The following is a 22,641-nucleotide window of genomic DNA, read 5'->3' on the forward strand; positions in this document are numbered from 1 at the left end:
GATCACTTGCGGTTCCTGATCTTCACCTGATCCTCGACTGCGGGGCGGGGGGGGGGCGGGGGCTGGGCGGGATCTGAAAGGGACGCGGCCTCTTTGTCCCTTCTTCTTCCCCCCCCCCCCCCCAGGAACAGATAACTCTCGGACTCTTTGACCCCCGCAGATCCGCCCCTCCCCCACGACGGGGAATTCCTGGAATGGGATGTTCTTGAACGCCTGACTCAGAGGAAACGTCTTTCGCTTCCCTTTTGCAGCTTTCCTCACAAGTTTTGCCCGGTTGTCTGCCTAGCAACCGTAAACGTCATGGGAATGTTGTTGTTTTTTTCTTACTGGTTGAGCTTAGCCAATCACCGGCTCGCTCTGAATTATTGCGCTATTGATCGCCCCGAGCGCCTCTTTCTTTGCCTTGTTGACTGCAGGAGAGCGGAGCGCAGGTTGAGGATGACGGACAGGATGGCTCTGCGCTCTGCGCCCCTCTGGCTCCTGTTGCTGGGGGTGGTCGCTCTCCAGCAGATGTGCCTCGGTGAGTCCCTTCCAAGGTGTAAGGGGTTCTGCCCCGTTTTTCTGCTGGTAGGAATGCATCCAGAATAATAATAATAATAATGGTAAAGTTGGAAGGGACCTTGGAGGTCATCTAGTCCAACCTCCTGCTCAGGCAGGAAACCCCCTACCATTTCGGACAAATGGCTGTCCAGTATCTTCCTAAAAACTTCCAGTGTTGGCGCATTCAGAGCTGGAGGCAGGTTGTTCCATTGATTAATTGTTCTAACTGTCAGGAAGTTTCTCCTTAGTTCTAGCTTGCTTTTCTCTTTGGTTAGTTTCCACCCATGGCTTCTTGTCCTGCCTTCAGGCGCTTTGGAAAATAGCTTGACTCCCTCTTCTTTGGGACAGCTCCTGAGATATTGGAACACTGCTATCGTGTCACCCCCTCATCCTTCTCTTCATTAAACTAGACATACCCAATTCCATCAAATGTTCTTTATATGGTTTAGCCTCCAGACCCCTGATCATCTTTGTTGCTTTTCTCTGTGCTCTTTCTAGAGTCTCAACATTTTTTTTTTTTTATGTCGTGGTGACCAAAACTGGATGCAATATTCCAAGTGTGGCCTTACCAGGTTGTTATAAAGTGGTATTAATACTTCACGTGATCTTGATTCTATCCCTCTGTTAATGCAGCTTAGCACTGTGTTGCCTTTTTTGGCAGCTGCAGCACACGGCTGGCTCATATTTAAGTGATTGTCCACTAGGACTTCGAGATCCCTCTCACAGTTACTACTATTGAGCAAGATACCAGCTATACTGTATCTGTGCATTTGGTTTTTCTTGTCTAAATGTAGAACCTTATTTTCCACCCATTGCTTCTTGTCCTTCCTTCAGGCGCTTTGGAAAATAGCTTCACTCCCTCTTCTTTGTGGCAGCCCCTGAGATATTGGAACACGGCTATCATGTCCCCCCTCGTCCTTCTCTTCATTAAACTAGACATACCCAATTGCAGCAACCGTTCCTTATATGTTTTAGCCTCCTTTTTTACCACGATGTAAAAAAAGATGTTGAGACTCTACAAAGAGTACAGAGAAGAGCAACAAGGATGATTAGGGGACAGGAGGCTGAAACATCTAAGGAACGGTGGCTGGAATTGGGTAGGTCTAGTTTAATGAAGAGAAGGACGAGGGGGAACATGATAGCCATGTTCCAATATCTCAGGGGCTGCCCCAAAGAAGAGGGAGTCAAGCTAGTCTCCAAAGCACCTGAAGGCAACGGGTGGAAACGGGTGGAAACTAACCGACAAGAGAAGCAACCTACAACTAAGGAGAAATTTCCTGCCAGTTAGAACAATTAATCAGTGGAACAACCTGCCTCCAGAAGCTGTGAATGCTCCAACATTGGAAGTTTTTAAGAAGAGACTGGACAGCCATTTGTCTGAAATGGTATAGGGCATGGGTAGGCAACCTTGGCTCTTTTATGACTCCTGGACTTCAACTCCCAGAATTCCTGAGCCAGCTTGGCTGGCTCAGGAATTCTGGGAGTTGAAGTCCATGAGTCATAAAAGAGCCAAGGTTGCCTACCCCTGGTATAGGGTTTGCTGTCTGAGCAGGGAGATGGACTAGATGACCTCCAAGGTCCCTTCCAACATTATTATTATTGTTGTTGTTGTTGTTTTTATTATTATTACTACTATTACTACTACTATTACTATTATCATCTCACCAGGCTCAAGGTTGACTCAGGCTTCTGTCCTTCCAAGGTTGGTAAAATGAGGGCGCAGATTGTTGGGGGGCAATGGGCTTATGTTGTAAACTGCTCAGAGAGGGCTGTAACACACTATGAATGGGTATATAAGTCTGTGGTGTTGCTATTGCTTGCTATTCTGCGGGCGGAACCCCTCTTCTCCCTGTGAGTGACTGCAGCCTCCTCAGGGCAGTCTGTATGAGGCCTTGCTGGAAGACGGAAGGGCACAATTGAGGGGGGGCAGGTAGATTTTGGCGTTCCTGTCCTCCCTTTGATCCTGCTTCCTCTTCCCTTTCTCTCTCAACTTCTCCCCCCAACCCCTTCAGAAGCTGCTTTTCTGCCTCTCCTTCCCTCCCTCTTTCCAGCCTCTGCCTCCTCTTCCTCTTCCATCATCTATTCCTTCATTTTTCCCTTTCTCCTCTCCACCCCTCCCCCATCTCTTTCTCTTCCTTCCCAGATCTAATCATGGGGCCTGCTGTGTCCCACAGCAATGGAGTCCCCCAGCCGAAGCCCCCTAACTCTGCCCCTCTGGGTCCTTTTTCAGGCTCCTCTTCCCATTCCCTCAAGATTCCCCTCTTCGCCATCTTGGAGCCCAGTCAGGAACTGTCCCAGTTGGTTATTCTGGCGCATATGGATGGTCAGATCTTGGCTCACTACGACAGCGACAGCAGGAGCGTTCAGCCTCGCGTCTCCTGGATGGAAGAGATGAGGAACGATATTCCGCAGTACTGGCAGGTTCTGACCGATATAGCTCGAAACAATGATAATAACTTCAGAGAAAACCTGGAGAATCTGAGGACTCACTACAATCAGAGCAAAGGTGAGTGGTGGATCAGGTGGCTCTTCCTGCCCCATATTCCCCACCAATAGCAGGAGAGGGGAAGGAAGTGGGTCACTTCCAGGTTAAAGGCTGTTTCCTAACTTTTTTAAAAAGTTATTCTGAAAATATGTTTATTGCTCTCTTCTTCTTCTTCTTCTTCTTCTTCTTCTTCTTCTTCTTCTTCTTCTTCTTCTTCCTTCTTCTTCTTCTACTTCTTTCTTCTTCTTCTTCTTCTTCTTCTTCTCCTTCTTCCTTCTTCCTTCTTCCTTCTTCTTCTTCCTTCTTCCTTCTTCTTCTTCTTCTTCCTTCTTCCTTCTTCTTCTTCTTCTTCCTTCTTCTTCCTCTTCCTTCTTCTTCTTCTTCCTTCCTTCCTTCCTTCTTCTTCTTCTTCTCCTTCTTCCTTCTTCTTCTCCTTCTTCCTTCTTCCTTCTTCTTCTTCTTCCTTCTTCTTCTTCTTCTCCTTCTTCCTTCTTCTTCTTCTTCTCCTTCTTCCTTCTTCCTTCTTCTTCTTCTTCTCCTTCTTCTCCTTCTTCCTTCTTCCTTCTTCCTTCTTCCTTCTTCTTCTTCTTCTTCCTTCTTCCTTCTTCTTCTTCTTCTTCCTTCTTCCTTCTTCTTCCTCTTCCTTCTTCTTCTTCTTCCTTCCTTCCTTCTTCTTCTTCTTCTTCTCCTTCTTCCTTCTTCTTCTCCTTCTCCTTCTTCTTCTTCTTCCTTCTTCTTTCTTCCTTCTTCTTCTTCTTCTTCTTCCTTCTTCTTCTTCTTCTTCCTTCTTCTTCTTCTTCTTTTTCTTCTTCTTCTTCTTTTTCTTCTTCTTCTTCTTCTTCCTCCTCCTCCTCCTCCTCCTCCTTCTTCTTCTTCCATAAACGTTATTGGATGTTAGCGATCACATTAGTGATCCTGCTTTTATCAGCAGCCACATGAAAAAGTGCTGCTGAGTTTTATCCAAGCCAGTCCCTTAGATTTATCGTTATTAAAGGTGGATGGGTAATCATAAATGCAATAAACAAACAAACAAATAAATAAATACATGTTAAAGTTTTAAAAAAAAGCAGTAGAGCACAGGAGTGATAGAAAACAAGCTAAAGAGGAAGAAACAGACTGACTCGGCCTTGGTGGACGGAATGGGACATTTAGGCTCCCACCATTGGCCGTGCCCGGTTTGCCATTGGAGGACCTCCTGCTGTGAGGGAAGAAGGGAGTGACATGCTCCCCCCCCCAGTGGTTCCTAAGAGGCTCCTGGTGGAAGGTCCTTCTGTCTATTTCCACACCAGACAAATGAGGGATCAAATACACCTTGATCTCCCTGGGGACACCAGATCCCCACCAGACTCATTCTATCCAAGGAGAAGCATTTCTGCCACCCCCTTATTTGAGGGGTAAGTAAACAATTGATCAGAACAGAGCTGGAAGGGACCTTGAAGGTCTTCTACTCCAACATGGGTTTGGTCAAAAACAGATCATGCCAGACAAATCTCATTGCATTCTTTCACCAGGTGACAAAATTAGTGGGCCAGAGGAATGCTGTGGATATAATTTACTTGGACTTCAGTAAGGCATTTGATAAAATAGATCACAACCTACTACTTGAGAAGATAGAAAAATGTGGGTTAGACAGCATCACCACCACATGGATCCGTAGCTGGCTGACCGGCTGTACTCAGCATGTGGTCCTCAATGGAACCGCATCTACATGGAGGGAAGCGTGTAGTGGGGTACCCCAGGGCTCTGTTCTGGGCCCAGTGCTCTTCAACATCTTCATCAATGATTTGGACGAGGGGATAAATGGGGAACTCATCAAATTTGCAGATGACACCAAACTGGCAGGAATAGCCAACACTCCAGAAGACAGGCTTAGGATACAGGAGGATCTGGACAGACTTGGGTGCTATCTAACAACATGAAATTCAATGCTGAAAAAATAAGGTTCTACATTTAGACAAGAAAAACCAAGTGCACAGATACAGTATAGCTGGTATCTTGCTCAATAGTAGTAACTGTGAGAAGGATCTCGGAGTCCTAGTGGACAATCACTTAAATGTGAGCCAGCAGTGCGCTGCAGCTGCCAAAAAAGGCAACACAGTGCTAAGCTGCATTAACAGAGGGATAGAATCAAGATCACGTGAAGTATTAATACCACTTTATAACAACTTGGTGAGGCCACACTTGGAATACTGCATCCAGTTTTGGTCACCCCGATGTAAAAAAACAAAAAATGTTGAGACTCTAGAAAGAGCACAGAGAAAAGCAACAAAGATGATCAGGGGTCTGGAGGCTAAACCATATAAAGAACGTTTGATGGAACTGGGTATGTCTAGTTTAATGAAGAGAAGGATGAGGGGTGACACGATAGCAGTGTTCCAATATCTCAGGGGCTGCCCCAAAGAAGAGGGAGTCAAGCTATTCGGAGGGCAGGACAAGGAAGGATGGAAGAGAAGAAAGAGAGAAGCAACCTAGAACTAAGGAGAAACTTCCTGACAGTTAGAACAATTAATCAGTGGAACTACCTGCCTCCAGAAGTTGTGAATTCTCCAACAGCAGAAGTTTTTCAGAAGAGACTGGACAGCCATTTTTCTGAAATGGTATAGGGTTTCCTGCCTGAGCAGGGGGGTGGACTAGATGACCTCCAAGGTCCCTTCCAATTTTTATGATTATGATTATAATTGTGATTGTGATTATGATTCCAACCGCCTGCTCAAGCAGGTGCTTCTTCATCTCCGGTTGGAAGAAGAGGTCAAGGAGGCTAAGTAAGGGTGGGGTGGGGGCTCTTGAAAGGGCACAGATCCACTCCATGCATCCATTCCTTCCTGGGGGGGGAGAGATAGAAAAGACAGAAGCCCCCCAATTGGAGCCCTTCCTGAGCAGCTACAGCTGCTGTGGCTTCAAATCAGACCGAACTCCCACGCTGCTCTCTTGGTGGGGCTCCTTTCAGAAGGGAATTTCTCCCCCCCCCTTTTCTATCCCTGGGATCAAAGACTCACTTTCAAAGAATCTTATTTAGGGGAGGGTTGCAAGCAAATAGGCTTGCTTGTGAGGAGCCTCTCTTGTGAGTTTGACATGGGTGGTGGGGGGCCCCTCTGCCCTCTCCCCACTTCTGGACATTTGTCTCTGCACTGAGCCTCCAGAAAGCGGATTTGGGACTCTGTGAATCTGAGACAAAGATTTATTTTATTTTATTTATTAAAATTTATAGACCGCCCCACTCCCGCAGGACTCCGGGCGGCTAACAATAAAAACACAATATAACTTAACAACAAACAATACAATAACATTCATCCAGGGGTCAGATTTTATAAACCCCAGGCCTGCCGGAAAAGCCAGATCTTAAGCAGCTTGCGGAAAACCACAGGGTGGGAGCGGTCCTAATCTCTGGGGGGGGAGCTGGTTCCAAGACGTGGGCGCCATCACAGAGAAAGCCCTCCCCCGCGGCCCCGCCAAATGGCACTGCTTGGCCGACGGGACCTGAAGGAGGCCCAGCCTGTGGGATCTAACCGGATGAAGGGAACTATGAGGTAGTAGGCGGTCTCGCAAATAGCCTGGCCCTGAGCCATATAGGGCTTTAAAGGTAATAACCAACACCTTGAATTGGGCCCGGAGACCAATAGGCAACCAGTGCAGCTCATGGAGGATAGGTGTAACGTGGGTGTACCGAGGAACACCCACTATCACTCGCGCGGCTGCATTCTGGACCAACTGTAGTCTCCGAATACTTTTCAAGGGTAGCCCCATGTAGAGCGCGTTGCAGTAGTCCAGGCGTGAGGTGACAAGGGCATGAGTGACTGTAAGGAGAGCCTCCCGGTCCAGGTAGGGTCGCAACTGGTGCAACAGATGAACTTGTGCAAAGGTGCGCCTGTTTCTCCTTTTGCCCTAGAAGGAGACTTTGGAGGAAGGAGAAGATGGAGGAAAATGGGGAGGGGGGGATGATCTGGAGACTTTCAAAGTGCGATTTGGGGACAGGGTGAATGGGGAGGCTCAATGTAATAGTAGTAAAGTTGGAAGGGACCTTGGAGGTCATCTAGTCCAACCCCCTGCTCAGGCAGGAAACCCTACACCATTTCGGACAAATGGTTGTCCAGTCTCTTCTTAAAAACTTCCAGTATTGGAGCATTCACCGCTTCTGGAGGCAGGTTGTTCCACTGGTTAATTATTCTAACTGTCAGGAAGTTTCTCTTTAGTTCTAGGTTGCTTCTCTCCTTGATTAGTTTCCACCTGTTGCTTCTTGTCCTGCCTTCAGGTGCTTTGGAAAATAGCTTAGTTCCCTCTTCTTTATGGCAGCCCCTGAGATATTGGAATACTGCCATCATGTCCCCCCTCGTCCTTCTCTTCGTTAAACTAGACATACCCAATTCTAGCAACCATTCCTTATATGCTTTAGCCTCCAGTCCCCTAATCATCTTTGTTGCTCTTCTCTGTACTCTTTCTAGAGTCTCAACATCTTTTTTACATCATGGTGACCAAAACTGGATGCAGTATTCCAAGTGTGCTCTTACCAAGGCATTGAACAGTGGTATTAACGCTTCACGTGATCTTGATTCTATCCCTCTGTTAATGCAGCCTAGCACTGTGTTGGCCTTTTTGGCAGCTGCAGCACACGGCTGGCTCATATTTAGGGGAATGTCTCTCCAGTAGCTTCATGGGGGGGGGGGGAATGCATTTCTTTCATTTTGTTATTCATCCCTTTTCTTGCTGGCTCCCTCCTGAGTCAAAGTCCCTGCAAGAATGGAGATACCTGTCTCTCCTGAGGATTCCTCAAACCATTATCTTGTCCCCCTTTCAGGCGTTCACATCATACAGGAGATTGCAAGCTGTGATCTCCAGGGAGATGGGAGCAAAGAAGGGTTTCTTCAGATAGCTTATGATCGGGAGCTCAGAGACAGCTACCGCATGCATCCTTACGATAGAAAGATCTGCATTGAGATGCTAGAGAAGTGCCTGTTATACGGGAAGGAGGTGCTGCTGAGGACAGGTGAGCATCTGTGTCCAGGATGGACTTTCCCCCTTTATGACAGGTTTGGCCCCTTTGGGTCCCTTATCTAGAGTTGGATGCTGGCCGCTATTCAATGGACCAGGAAATGCAGCCTCTGCCTGGCGGGTCTCTGTGAGGATCAGACAGCAAAAGTACTTGGAAGTGTCCTGTTCACTGCCCACAATGAGACAACAGGACTACTATTCAGTGAAAGCACATTAGTAGCCAAAGGTTATTTTGTCCTGTAGACTCACCCCGTGGCTCTTTTGGGACACATCACCTCATGTCTGTCTTCACAATGGCTTCTACATATACAAAGCCAGGAAGTACCGAGGTGGCGCAGCAGTTAGAGTGCAGTACTGCAGGCCACTTTAGCTGACTGTGTTCAGCAGGTCAGCGGTTCAGATCTCACCGGCTCAAGGTTGACTCAGCCTTCCATCCTTCCGAGGTAGGTAAAATGAGGACCCAGATTGTTGGGGGCAATGTAAATATATATATACATTGCTTACTGGTGTACACCGCTTAGAGAGTGCTTGCACTTAAAGCGGTATATAAGTCTCATAAATAAATAAACCACATTAGTAGCCGAAGGTTATTTTGTCCTGGCCAGCTCGGACATGGAAGATAAAGAAGATTTACAGGAAGATGATCAGCCTAAGGGTCTGTGACAACTCTCTGCAGCCAACTCACAGTGGCCATTTCACCATGGCCATCTCATCGCAGCCAACTCACCGTGGCCAGCTTGCTATGGGACAACTTGCTCCAGGACAATTCCATGTGGGATAATTCAATGTGAAAAATGTTATTCGCCACTGTTTCTTGGACTTTGTTTTCATTTTTATCAATGGAAATTGTGTCAAAGAAATAGTGGCGGATAACACTTATTGTGTTGAGTTATCCCATTTGGAACTGGGGTCTCCACATAACCAAAGAACCTCCAGAGGTTCAACAGTGATGAGGCTAACCCAGTGCTTCTCAATTATTTTCTGTCATGCCCCCCTAGGAAGAAGAAAACATTTCGCGCCCCCCGCGCGACTGTAAAAAATTTTTTTCAGTACAGAGGACCGATTTCCGGGTCTAAAAGTCACACGGGCAGGTTTGGCCAATCAGGATAGAGCATCATGTCTATCCAATCAGGTCCTTTGCATGTGTCACGTGCGTTGGCAGTCATGTTGTCCTCCGCGTCGGGCTGCCGCTTGCGAGTGAGTCGGATGATCCGATCTAGAAATCCAATATGACAGTATTTGCCGAGGTCAAACGAGCCCCCCTTTACAGAGCCTCGCGCCCCCCCTGGGGGGGCACGCCCCACTATTTGAGAAGCACTGGGCTAACCTCACTTCAGGGGAGAAAAGATTGGCGCTGTGGTGACACCGTGGTTAGAATGCAGTATTGCAGGCTAACGCTGCTCACACTGCCAGGAGTTCAACTCCTTCGATCTTGACTGGTTCAAGGTCGATTCAGCCTTCCATCCTTCCGAGGTTGGTAAAATGAGGAACCAGGTAGTTGGAGGCAATATGCTGAGAGGGGGCTTAGGGCAGTGGTGGCGAACCTATGGCATGCGTGCCAGAGCCCTGTTTGTGGGCACGCATGCCATGCCTTGGAGATGGCAACTGTCCCTCTTCAACCAGCCGCCTGCTAACTCGCTGAGGTCCCACGTGGTCAGATGCATCCCGGCATGGTTGGTTTCCCTCCCCTCTGTCCCTCCCCTCCTGGTCTCGCATGCTCCCATTTTCCCAGGCACAACCCACTGCATCGCCTACTCAGCTGTCGGCCGGCCATCCAGCTCAGAGGCAGCTTCTTTGAACTGCTGATGGCGGGCTGTTGAGCTCCAGAGTGTGCCAGTCAAGGGGCTGGAGGACTGTGGCTGCTGACGAAAACCGTCAGCCCCCATGCACTCCCTGGCCTGTGTGCAGGGGGCGATGGTATCAGGCAGCAGCTGCCCTGGCCCTTGCCTTGACCCATAGCAATGGCACCCCCACCCTGCCTCGCCTCACCCCACAGGATGAGCCTCCTGCCTACCACCCCACTTACCAGAGACACCCTGGATCTCCCCCAACCCTGCCCACCCTCCACAGGCATCCCTCCCCATGAGCTACATTGAAGTGACCACACCCAGATTGGCCACACCCACCCAATCTGCCATGACTACCACAGCCACGCCCACCCAGTGGGCCATGCCCACCTGGCACCCGCCGATAAATAAGTGGGTTTGGGGTTGCAGTTTGGGCACTCGGTCTCTAAAAGGTTCGCCATCACTCTTAGGGCTTAGAGAAGGCTGTAAAGCACCGAGAAGTCTAAGTGCTATTCCACAATGGGGTTGTCATAGGAGTAAAGGCACACTCCATTCGGCCTACCAAAAATAGAAGCGACAGAAGCCATAACATGCCGCCTCTCTGGAATCTGGTAGGCTGAGTACATAAATCGGGGAGAAGTCAAATAATCTGGTACCCTGCCATGAACTGCAAACTGTCTGAGCCACTTGCTTTGATTCTCACTCTCCTCCTCTTGAAATTGTGGTTGTGTCCCTTGGAAAGAGGCCTAGAGCAGTCAAAGATTTGAGGGAGCAGAAGAGAACCCCAAAGTAGGGAGAAACCTTTTTTTGAAAGGGAACTCTAAAGTCTAATTTCTGTCCCCTAAAGAGAGTAGCCCAAGATCAGTCAGAGTTCAAAGCAGTCACGGTGGAATTTCCTTGGACTCTCAATTTGCTGCCAGAGGTTCTTCAGACTGAGTCACTGGGAAGGACTCAGAATCAGGAGTCCTTGTGGTTGATCGTTTTCCAGATTTCCCCAAACTCCTGGAGATGTTGTAGTTATAGTATGTTAAATCCTTGAGTTAAAACCAAGTAGTGGGAGAGTTTTCTGCCCCTTCAAATTTTTCATCCACCTTCCGGGCTCTGGAGGGGCTCAGAGTTAATTCTGATGATGTTGTTTCGGCAGAGCCCCCAGTGGTGACGATGACCAGAAGGATGGCAGCTGAAGATGGGATGGAAACACACATCTGTCGGGTCTACGGCTTCTACCCCAAAGAGATCGATGCCGCCTGGAAAAGGGACGGGGAGGTCTGGCTGCAGGACACCCTCCATGGGTTTGTAGCCCCCAACGCAGATGGGACCTACCACTATTGGCTCAGCATCCAGATCGATCCCAAAGAGAGGGGCCGCTATCGGTGCCACGTGAAGCATGATAGCCTGCAGGAGCCTCTGGACGTGGCCCTGAAGGGTGAGAGGCTGCAGGGAGGGAAAGGCTGGGGTCTCTTTCAGGCTTGATGATTGTGGGAAAGAAATCTGACCCCAGTTGTATATAAATGTGAAGTTGAATTCTAATTGGTTGGTTTTTCTCATGTAGTTTGTTGGTGCACCTGCAGGGAACAGTCCATAGAATTGGGTTTAGGTGATTTAAAGGAAGCAACAAATCCCATCACAACAGTTGACAATCCTGATGAAATGCCCTTAGATCAGCGGTTCTTAACCTGTGGGTTGGGACCCCACTTGGGGTCGAACGACCATTTCACGGGGGTCGCCAAACAACGCAGTCCGCCATTTTTTCCCCCTTTTCCTTAGCTGTGCTACTCCCTTTTATTCTATTGGCTTTTGAAAGCCAATAGGAATTGTCCAGGCTGTCTCTGCCCTGCTGAGCCCGCCAAAAGTCCCATTCTGCAAACGGTGCTACACATTGAGTAGTCCTTGACTTACGACCGGTTGAGTAGTCCTCGACTTACGACCGGTTGGGGGCTGCGGCATTAAAAAGGTTGAGAACCACTGCCTTAGATCATCTCTTACCCTCTGTCCCTCCTTTGTTTCCTGCCTCCAGCAAAGGAGCAGCAGTTATGCTAAGCACCCAAAAGAGATTTTCTTTGGGCTACCACTCTGACTTTTTGCCATCAGAGACTAAAATGGTTTTCGTCCTGTAAAGAACAAATTGCTGCTGAGGGAGGTTTGTGTCGTAGTGACACGGCTGAAGAATTGTGGGGCTCCGCACCCCACAGCTGGTTTCGTCCTGCCAGGGGACTCTAAATGGGTCTAAAGTTGCCCCAGAGGGGCAATGAAGAAGGAGGGGACCCCCATCAATCACAGAAAGACAGCGGTTGATCCAGCTGATCTGGGGAAAGCCCTCCAAACTGGCAGGAGAAAAGCTAGCTGCATTTCTGTAACTAGCCCAAGCTACTGACAACCAAAGCAAAAAAGCATCAACTAGAACAGATTGTGAATAACGTGTTTGGAATTGGGTGAGAATATCAGTCTTTTCTATTTTACAGCTGGATTGCCTGGAAAAGACCCCCAAGAAGCAAAAAAAAAAAAAAAAAAAAAAACCTCCAAAAGTGAGAAGGAAAGGGATTGTAGCCCCACTCTTCCATAGATGGAAGCGGCATTTTAATTTTTATGGGGGCCAGAAATATATTGAAATGGAACTAATATAAAGATATAGTGTGGAAAAACCTGAAAACTGAAATTATTAAGATTTTCTCTTTGAAAGAGTATTGGGATGAAATTACAAGAAAATAATTTTCTGTTTTCAAAGTCGGAAAATTAATACTTAATGACATCTAGTGGTGGATCACAGTATAGCACTACAATTGCCTTCACTGAGAAACTGGCAAGACACCCAGAAACAAATAACAACTTGTTCCTTTGATGCCCAGTGACTCTTAGTTTAATAGAGAACAGCTGGAAACAGAGGAAAATACATTGGGCTATCTACCACAAAGTGAGAACTACAATTGTTATAAAAACTGTTGACCTTCCTGGATTATAAACATCAACTGAGCTTTGATTTTTAAGCTTAAGAACTATTTGCAGAGAAAGAAAAATCTTGACTTTTAGCTACTTTTGTAGGGGGGAGTCTCTTGGACTATTCTTAGGTGGTTGAATATTTTGAACTGCAAATTTTGGCTGGTTGATAATTGTTGGATCCCTGAGCAGAAGAACCATTATAAAATTTCTTGCCACAGTGGGTTAAGTGAATCACTGAAGTTGTTAAATTAATAACTCAGTTGTGAAGTGAATCTGGCTTCCCCATAGACATTGCCTGTCAGAAGATTGCATAAGGTGATCACATGACCCCAGGACACAGCAACCATCATAAATATGAACCAGTTGCGAAGCATCTAAATTTTGATCACATGACCATGGGGATGCTGCAAAGATTTAAAATATTGCTTTTAAATGTAAGATAAAATGGATGTTGCATATCTAACTAAAAGAGGTAGGAAACTACACCCAATATTCTTATCTGAAGCCCCAGCCTGGTATATCAGGGATCTGCAGGAGTGACACCTCAAGACAAGGTAAACACCTTCCAGGAGGAGATGCATGCTATGCTGCAATTAATTCAAAATACAATTCTTTCACATAAAGAAGACACAAGAAGAAACCATGATGACATTAAAAACAATTTAGATAACATAAATGAGCAAATTTCTAATTTAAGCTTACAATTTAAAAACTCCCAGAAAATGAACAAACATGTCAGAAAACAGACTATAAACCAAAGATGGAGGCAAAGGGACTTACAGTCTGGTACAAGCAAAGAAAAATCTGCAAGATTTTGTTACAATACCGGAAATGGAAAAGGCACCTTATCTTTCAGGACTTCAAAACATATTTGAGGACAAGAAAGAAGATCTGATAAAATGGATTATAGAGTTGTCAGGAGAATCACTAGAGTCTGGAAGACAAAAAATGAAAAGAGGAGGGAGAAGGAAAGTGGGAGTTGTTTAATGAATATAAATGGGCAAAATTCCCCCTCAAAAACACTCCACCTAAATTGTCTCTCCCACTCCAAACAAGGTCCGCAAAAATACAGGAAAAATTCCTTGGTGATTTGAATGCACTGACTTGGAAAGTGGCTTGGCAAAGGAAGAAGGCTAGAGTTACATTTAAGAGAACAGATGATTTGACGTACCAGATGGGGTATTACTTGACCAAACATTTATTTGAATATGATTAAAAGAATAGATAACCTTTGGATATAAATGGATTTTATAGTAAGAGGGATGTGATTTATAATTAGAATAGCACTTTTTTATGATATGGGAAATGTAAAAATATTGGGAGTGAAATGTTTGGACACTTAAATGTAATTAACTTTGAGAAAATCATAACTGACAAGAATATTTTGAATACTGATGGGAAACTAAATTTAAGAAATTGAAAAACAGGTTCTGCATTGATTCAATAAGAAGACAATTGCAAATACGATACGCTGGTTAGAAAAGATGTTATATACTGATATTATTGTTATTTGTATAAACATGTCTATATCTAATTCTGTATGTATCTCAGGGAAGTGTATTACTATCTAACATGTTAACTATGGAATTATAGAAATTAATTACTATTAATCATTGTTAAGTATGTGAACCCAGACAACACGTTGTTTACTACAGGGCTTTTCAACCTTTTCACCGATTGTACCACTTTTAGGATATGGCAATATCCGAGTACCACCAGTCGCCTAGCAAGGTGTCAAAAACTTGATAACCAAAAAAAAAAAGGAAAAAAGTGATAAAGTAGTCTTCCACTTACAACAGTTCGCTTAGTGACTGTTCGAAGTTACAATGGCACTGAAAAAAGTGCCCCCCAAGCCACAGCCGAGCAAGACACCTGCCTGCCCGCCCGGTGGCATTCTCATTCCCCCTCCCTTGCTACCACTTTTCTAGGATGGTCACGTACCACCTGCCAGGTGCCAATGTACCACAGGTAGTACCCGTACCACTGGTTAAAAAGCCCTGGTTTACTAAGCAACAAAGATAATTATTGTAAAAAATCAATTACAAACACACACACACACACATATATTTAACAAATTGCTGCTCTAAGAAAGAAATGTAGACATTTATGTAGAAAAAATGTAGACAAATGTAGAAATGTAGACAGGGGGGGGGGACATGATAGCAGTATTCCAATATCTCAGGGGCTGCCACAAAGAAGAGGGAATCAAGCTATTTTCCAAAGCTCCTGAAGGCAGGACAAGAAGCAACAGATGGAAACTAATCAAGGAGAGAAGCAACCTAGAACTAAAGAGAAACTTCATGACAGTGAGAACAATTAATCAGTGGAACAACCTGCCTCCAGAAGCGGTAAATGCTCCAAAACTGGAAGTTTTTAAGAAGAGACTGGATAAGCCATTTGTCTGAAATGGTATAGGGTTTCCTGCCTGAGCAGGGGGTTAGACTAGATGACCTCCAAAGTCCCTTCCAACATCATCATCATCATCATCATCATCATCATCATCATCATCATCATCATCATCATCATTATTATTATTATTATTATTATTATTATTTACATATTCACAGATATTCACCACTATTGCAAACATTAATTTGTAACCAGGGATTTATTGAAACAATGGTTAGCAAGGTGTCTTCATGCTACCATTAGAGGGACATAAAGAGGAGCCCCTTTGATAGGGATGAGAGGAGAGAAGGTGTAGAGAGGAAGTAGGGTATTGAGAGGAGAGGGGGAGGGGAAAAGAGTAGGAGGGGAGGAGAGAAAGAGGAGGGAAGTAGGGAATGTTTTAAGAAAGGGTGGACGCAGCCTGGGGGGAATGGGCGGGTCGCACCAATGGTTATGAATTTATCTTATTTTAAAATTGTATTGTATTTTTATAATGTTTAAATGGAAAAAATAAAAAAATTTCAATTAAAAAAAAAAGAGGAGCCCCTCAAAATTTTTAATTTGAGGAATTCCCAGTCTTTTGGCTGCATTAAGTCTCTCCACTAATAGAGATTATTGTTTGGGGTTCTCCTTCAATTATCTGCTCTTTTTTTCCCAATTCAGTTCCAGAATCCAACCTGGGGCTCATCGTCGGCTGCGTTGTGGCTGGTCTTGTCCTGGTGTGTGTGATGGTTGGGACTTTGATATTCTTCAGTAAGTATCCTTTTTTGGGTGATTGAAGGAAGATGGAAAAAGCCTTCTGAGTCTCTCCCTTTAGGGAGCTTCTTTTGGGCTTCATTCTCCCATGTTTTCCCAGCCCCCTTGAGGAGCTTCTGAGATCTGGGCTTTTGGGGGGACTTCAGCCTTGACTCAGCTTTAAGTCCTCAAGGTAGCAAGTGGATGACTTCTGATCTTTAAATGTTAGTCCCAGTTCAGAGCTGGGATCAGAGGTTGCATCAGTTTTCTGTGTATGTGTGTGTATGTGTGCCCAAATACAAAAGCAGCTCCTGAAGCTGCAATTTGTGCTATAGAATAGAATAGAATATAGAATAGAATAGAATAATGGAATGGAATGGAATGGAATGGAATGGAATAATGGATGGAATGGAATGAATATAATGGAATGGAATGGAATGGAATGGAATGGAATGATGGAATGGAATGGAATTGGAATGGAAATGGAATGGAATGGAATGGAATGGAATGGAATGGAATAGAATAGAATGGAATGGAATGGAATGGAATGGAATGGAATGGAATGGAATAGAATAGAATAGAATAGAATAGAATAGAATAGAATAGAATAGAATAGAATAGAATAGAACAACACAGTTGGAAGGGACCTTGGGGGTCTTCTAGTCCAACCCCCCTGTTCAGGCTGGAAACCCTATATCATTTCAGACAAAGGTTTGTCCAGAACTTTTGTTCTTTGTGGAGATATATAAATGATAATAATTCTTTCCTATGTCCCTCAAACGTATCTGTTTGTGTGTTTTAGTTTATATGTGAGGGAAGGAAGGAGAAACCTAGATTCAGAAAGAGCTGAGATTTTCCATCTATTCCCCTCTAGCCAAGAGACTGACCTCCCAATTTTCTTTTTCTTTTTCCAGGAAGTCACAGCTCCGGCCAGGGTAAGATGGAGGAAGCTGCTTCTCTATGAACAATTTTGCCTCTTACAGGAGTACTTGGGAGATGGACGAATGACAAGGAATTAATGTTTTTTAAATACACCTCATTGTGCCTGATTCTGGTGAAACCAGGATTTCTTTGGAAAGACCTGGAAGAAAGGATAGATACAGGTAGTCCTCAACTGATGACTATTTATCGAATGATGGTCTGGAATTACAATGACCTCAGAAAGGGTCATACGGTCCAGCACTAATTTGTCACCACTCTATGGCCTCATGGTCATGATCTAGATCAGTGGTTCTCTGTGGATCAGGACCCCATTTGGGGTCAAACGACCATTTCACAGGGGTCGCCAAACAACGCAATCCGCCATTTTTTCCCCCCTTTTCCTTAGCTGTGCTACTCCCTTTTATTCTATTGGCTTTTGAAAGCCAATAGAATAGACTCTCTTGAATAGAGTCTAATTCTATTGGCTTTCAAAAGCCAATAGGAATTGTCCAGGCTGTCTCTGCCCTGCTGAGCCCGCCAACAGTCCCATTCTGCAAACGGTGCTGCACGTAGTCCTCGACTTACGACCGGTTGAGTAGTCCTCGACTTACGACTGGTTTGGGGTCGCGGCATTAAAAAGGTTGAGAACCACTGATCTAGATGCTTGCAGCCTACTTGTATTTATGATCAGTTGCCAATTACCCCACAATCCTATGATCACCATTTGCAAACCTATTACTGCCTTCCCCCCAGAATCACTGGGCAACCCGGCAGGAAAGGTTGCAAGCTGCCACCACCTGCCAAGAGGACTCCCTGTCATCTCTGGGAGTCAAATGAAAGAGCTGCAAGGCAAGGAGAGTTGAACCCCTTCAGATCTGAGCTCCAATCCTGCAGCCTGTGGGAGGAATTCCCTTCCATGCATGGAGGGGAGCTGAACTGGGGAGGCAGTTCTTTGTCCATTTAACCAGCTGGGAGACTGCTTAATGATTGCAGCTGGGAGTGCCAGGATTTAAATTGTTAAACAAAGCAGTCACATGAGCATCTCAGTTAATGAGTGCTTCACTCAATGACTGATATTTTGGTCCCAACTGTGGTCATGAGTCAAGGACTATATTCAGGGTTGGATTCAACCGGTTCACACCGGGTAGCTAAATTTATCTGAATTTGGGGAATTGGCTGGCTTCTGGAAGTCCAGTCTAGACCTCAGGAGGCCTCCCAGGCCTAGAACAGCCCACCAGAAGTGCATGGATACCACTTCCGGAAGTCCATTCTAGGCATCGGAGGCCTGGAGGAGACCTCCCAGGCCTAGAACGGCCTACCAGAAATGTATGATGCCACTTCTGGAAGTCTGTTCTAGGCATCGGAGGCCTGGAGGAGACCTCCCAGGCCTAGAACGGCCTACCAGAAATGTATGATGCCATTTCTGGAAGTCCGTTCTAGGCATCGGAGGCCCAGCCCTGCATCACATAATAGAACTGGCTGTTCAGGTATTGGAATCCCACCAGTGACTATATTTAAACCCGTTAAGAATGGAATTTTAATTGATATTGTCACCCCTATTATGATGGTTCTCTGCATGGATTAGTATCTTAAATATGGATGGGACAATTGTGTTTTTTTTCTACTGTTTACTGATAGGACAAGTTGTGCATGAACATTTATTTTACATCAGCATATGAATAGTGTAGGATTGGAGAAGGGGGGGTCCACATTAAAAAGGGGCATTGGTAAAACTACGATTTCTTTTTTGTTTCTCTTGACAAAAGTCTCCATTTCCCTTCAAGTTTTAATACTTTTGTTCTCTTCTTGTTCCTTCTTTTACACTGCACAAAATCAACTGCTTGTACAAACTATAAAATAAAATGTAAGTTTTTCTACTGGGCTCTCTTCTCTACTTTCTTAGAGAGACCCCTCTTTATTAAAGTATTCTAATGAATTGCCTTTAAATGATCTTCCAACTCAGTTGCTTATTGGAGAAAGCAGAATCCGAGGCCAGATTTTGGCCATCAGTCTGTCTGTGAAAAATTGTTGGAAGGGGTTAAAAGAAGAAGACAAAATTCCTATGAAAAGGGAGCTACATTTCCTCTTCTCTGAAAATGAGGGGCTAGGCCAGGGGTAGGCCACCTTGGCTCTTTTAGGACTGGTGGACTTCAACTCCCAGAATTCCTGAGCCAGCCATGCTGAGGGGAAAGGGAGAGGTTTCCAAGCTGAGCCCTGCTGACTCAGGAATTCTGGGAGTTGAAGTCCACGAGTCATAAAAGAGCCAAGGTTACCTATCTCTGGCCTAGGCCTAGGCCGCTTTATGACTCGTGGACTTCAACTCCCAGAATTCCTGAGCCAGCATGGCTCAGCATGGAAACCTCTCCCTTTCCCCTCAGCATGGCTGGCTCAGGAATTCTGGGAGTTGAAGTCCACCAGTCATAAAAGAGCCAAGGTTGCCTACCCCTGGGCTAGGCCCTGGAGATTTGCCAATAATAATATATGATATTTATGTCCTGCTGTACTCCCAGTGATTCAGATGCCACAAAATTGCTGGGAAAATTAAGATCCTAGCAAGGCATTTCTCAGTCTTGGCAACTTAATAATGTGAAATTCAGAACTTCAGAATAACAGAGTTGAAAGGGACCTTGGAGGTCTTCTAGTCCAACCCCCTGCTCAAGCAGAAGCCCCTATACCCGGAGTGGTGAACCTATGGCACGCATGCCAGATTGGGCACGCAGAGCCCTTTCTGTCAGCACGTGTGCCAGAGGGACGCTCCCCTCCCCCTCTCCACATGCGCCTGACTAGTGGAAACTGGAGAGGGTAGGGAAACCGAATCCAGCAGCGCTCTCGCGAGAACAGTTGCGAGAGCTGGGCGGGGAGAGAGGAACCTATAAAAGCAGATTTTGGTGGGAGTGCAGCGAGTAAGCAAGCAGACAGCCTTTGGAAGCGATGGTGGGCATGAGTTTGGAGAAGACAAGTAGGACGCGGTGTCCGTTTGCGCTTTGCAGAAGGCTAGCAGGGGAGGGACACATAAGAATGACTTTGGAGAAAGAGAGAGAGAGAGAGAGAGAGAGAGAGAGAGGAAGGAAGGAAGGAAGAGAGTGAGAAAGAAAGAAAGAAAGAAAGAAAGAAAGAAAGAAAGAAAGAAAGAAAGAAAGAAAGAAAGAAAGAAAGAAAGAAAGAAAGAAAGAAAGAAATAAAGAAAAAGAAAGAAAGAAAGAAAGAAAGAAAGAAAGAAAGAAAGAAAGAAAGAAAGAAAGAAAGAAAGAAAGAAAGACAGGAGGGAGGGAAGGAAGGAAGGAAGGAAGGAAGAAAGAAAGAAAGAAAGAAAGAAAGAAAGAAAGAAAGAAAGAAAGAAAGAAAGAAAGAAAGAAAGAAAGACGGGAGGGAGGGAGGGAAGGAAGGAAGGAAGAAAGAAAGAAAGAAAGACAGGAGGGAGGGAAGGAAGAAAGAAAGAAAGAAAGAAAGAAAGAAGAAAGAAAGAAAGAAAGAAAGAAAGAAAGAAAGAAAGAAAGAAAGAAAGAAAGAAAGACGGGAGGGAGGGAGGGAGGGAAGGAAGGGAGGAAGGAAGGAAGGAAGAAAGAAAGAAAGAAAGAAAGAAAGAAAGAAAGAAAGAAAGAAAGAAAGAAAGAAAGAAAGAAAGAAAGAAAGAAAGAAAGAAAGACGGGAGGGAAGGAAGGAAGGAAGGAAGAAAGAAAGAAAGAAAGAAAGAAAGAAAGAAAGAAAGAAAGAAAGAAAGAAAGAAAGAAAGACAGGAGGGAGGGAGGGAGGGAAAGAAGGAAGGAAGGAAGGAAGGAAGGAAGGAAAGAAGGAAGGAAGGAAGGAAAGAAGGAAGGAAGGAAGGAAGGAAGGAAGGAAGGAAGGAAGGAAAGAAGGAAGGAAGGAAGGAAGGAAGGGCCCGCCAGCACCGCTGGCCAGATGCGTGGCCAGGCCTGCCCAGGTGACACCGAAGCCAGCCAGCCCATCTGCGGGACCGCGGGGGAAGGGGGGGACAAAGAGCTCAGTAGCTCTGAGGTGGGAGATAGAAAAACCATCAAAAATTTCATGAGCTCCAGTGGTTAGAGATTGTTTTGGTGGCATATCCTGATCTCCTCTGAGAAATTCATGAAGCTGAGAAGTTGAATGATGAAGAGAGAGGGCCAGGACAAGGCAGAGACTCACTCTGTGCCTTTCTCTCCAATGCAGGGAGCACCCAGGCCATTTAGCAGCCCCCCCCTCCCAGGTGAGTTACTCAGTGGGGGCTGCATGGGGGGAGAGGGAGGGAAGAAGGGAGCTTTGAGGTCCAAAGACCAATTGACGGTGAAGATACTTTGGGAAATCCCTCTTCTCTCCACTATGCATCTGAAGCACTGAAGGATGAGGAATCTGGGAGAGAGACTGAGGGGCTCTGAAGAATCTGAAAACTCTTTTTCTGCAAGGCCAGATGATGACCCCTATAAGGATCTGATTGCCTTGAATCAGGAGGCTCAGAGACCTGCAAAAAGGAGATTGGAGTGTCCCCAGTGCATGAGGGACAGAGGGGCAGATGAGGGGCTTTCTGAGAGTCCTGCAGCTTTGGATGGAGAGAGAGCTTCTCTCCCCTCCTTGATCCCATCTGGGAATCCCTCCTTCCAGATGCTGAAGGAAGACCTGGACTCTCTGGAAGCCATGAATCCATTTGCACTTTTTCCTCTGAGGGCAACAAGAACTAAAATTTGGATGCGTGTACAGGTAGTCCTCGACCTACAACAGTTTATTTAGTGACCAAAGTTACAACAGCACTGAAAAAAGAGACTGATGACCATGTTTCACACTTACGACCATGGCAGCACCCCCATGGTCACGTGATTTACATTCAGATGCTTGACCACTGCAGTGTCCCTGGGGTCACACCATCCCCTTTTGCAACCTTCTGACAAGCAAAGACATGCTGGGACATGCTGTGTGAATGTATTCATTTTTAATTGTTATACTCATTGTTTTAATTTTGTACGCCGCCCTGAGTCCCTAGAGATTGGGCGGCATATAAATTTTACTAATAAATAAATAAATAATGGGGAGACCAGATTCACTTAACAACCAGGTGACTAACAACACTTAGCAGTGGTTCCTTTAACAAACCTGACAGGAAAAGTCGTAAATGGGGCAGAACTCAACCAATTTTCTCACTTAGCAACATACACTTTTGGACTCAATTGTGCTTGTCAGTTGAGGACTGCCTGTATTTGAGGGGGGACATTGATGCTTGTTATATAACTTATGGGGCAGGTTCTCACCCATCTCAGGAGCCAGTTCCAGCCCTGGCCCTCCCCACCCGGCGGATCCCTCCCTTGAGGCTGCTCCTTCTCCTCCTTCCCTGGGCTGATCTTTGCTGATCCCCCAGCCTGGATGGTGGGATTCCTTCTCTGGGCTCCCTCCCAGGCTGACCCTGCCTGCTTTTTCCCTCCTCTCTGCAGCACGACTGGACACTCCCAGCATAAGGAGAGAGGGAAACTGTCAGGAAATTGTGCAGCCAGTGTCTAAATGGAGTCAGAGACGCTGACACGAACTTGTGGTTTTGTATAAATAAATATATTTTACATTTATACTTAACAACAAACAAGATAGTCAGGCATATCACTACACCACGAGGTAAATTATCAGGTAAATCACTGAAGAGCATAACAGAGCACATAAAAGGAAAAAGGCGGGAAAAAGGGAAACACCTCTTTTACACCCAGCAACCAATCATAACGCAGATTGCTTCATGCAGGAGCCCTGCACTCTCCAGCCAATCAACTACAACTGTGTTTTCTGACCCATTGTACAATTTTACTCTTCCAGCTATTAAATTAAATGTCTTAATGAAAGAAAAAGGGATCAACCTTCTTCTGAATTAGGCTGGACTCTTAGGGCTCCTTA

General features: G+C 45.6%; 1 protein-coding gene across 1 annotated transcript; it reads left to right on the plus strand.

Moving 5' to 3' along the window:
- The first annotated feature begins 269 nt into the window (after positions 1–269).
- Positions 270–17,187, plus strand: LOC120311132 (major histocompatibility complex class I-related gene protein-like). Its single transcript, XM_039350306.1, has 6 exons — positions 270–520; positions 2,771–3,046; positions 7,818–8,006; positions 10,943–11,224; positions 15,787–15,876; positions 16,773–17,187. Exons 1-6 carry the CDS (start codon positions 301–303, stop codon positions 16,820–16,822), a joined length of 1,107 nt encoding a protein of 368 aa, XP_039206240.1. The 5' UTR covers positions 270–300; the 3' UTR covers positions 16,823–17,187.
- Positions 17,188–22,641: the final 5,454 nt, after the last annotated feature.

Source organism: Crotalus tigris, unplaced genomic scaffold, assembly GCF_016545835.1.
Source record: "Crotalus tigris isolate CLP2741 ecotype Arizona unplaced genomic scaffold, ASM1654583v1 scf7180000018317.730465, whole genome shotgun sequence".
Lineage (NCBI taxonomy): Eukaryota > Metazoa > Chordata > Lepidosauria > Squamata > Viperidae > Crotalus > Crotalus tigris.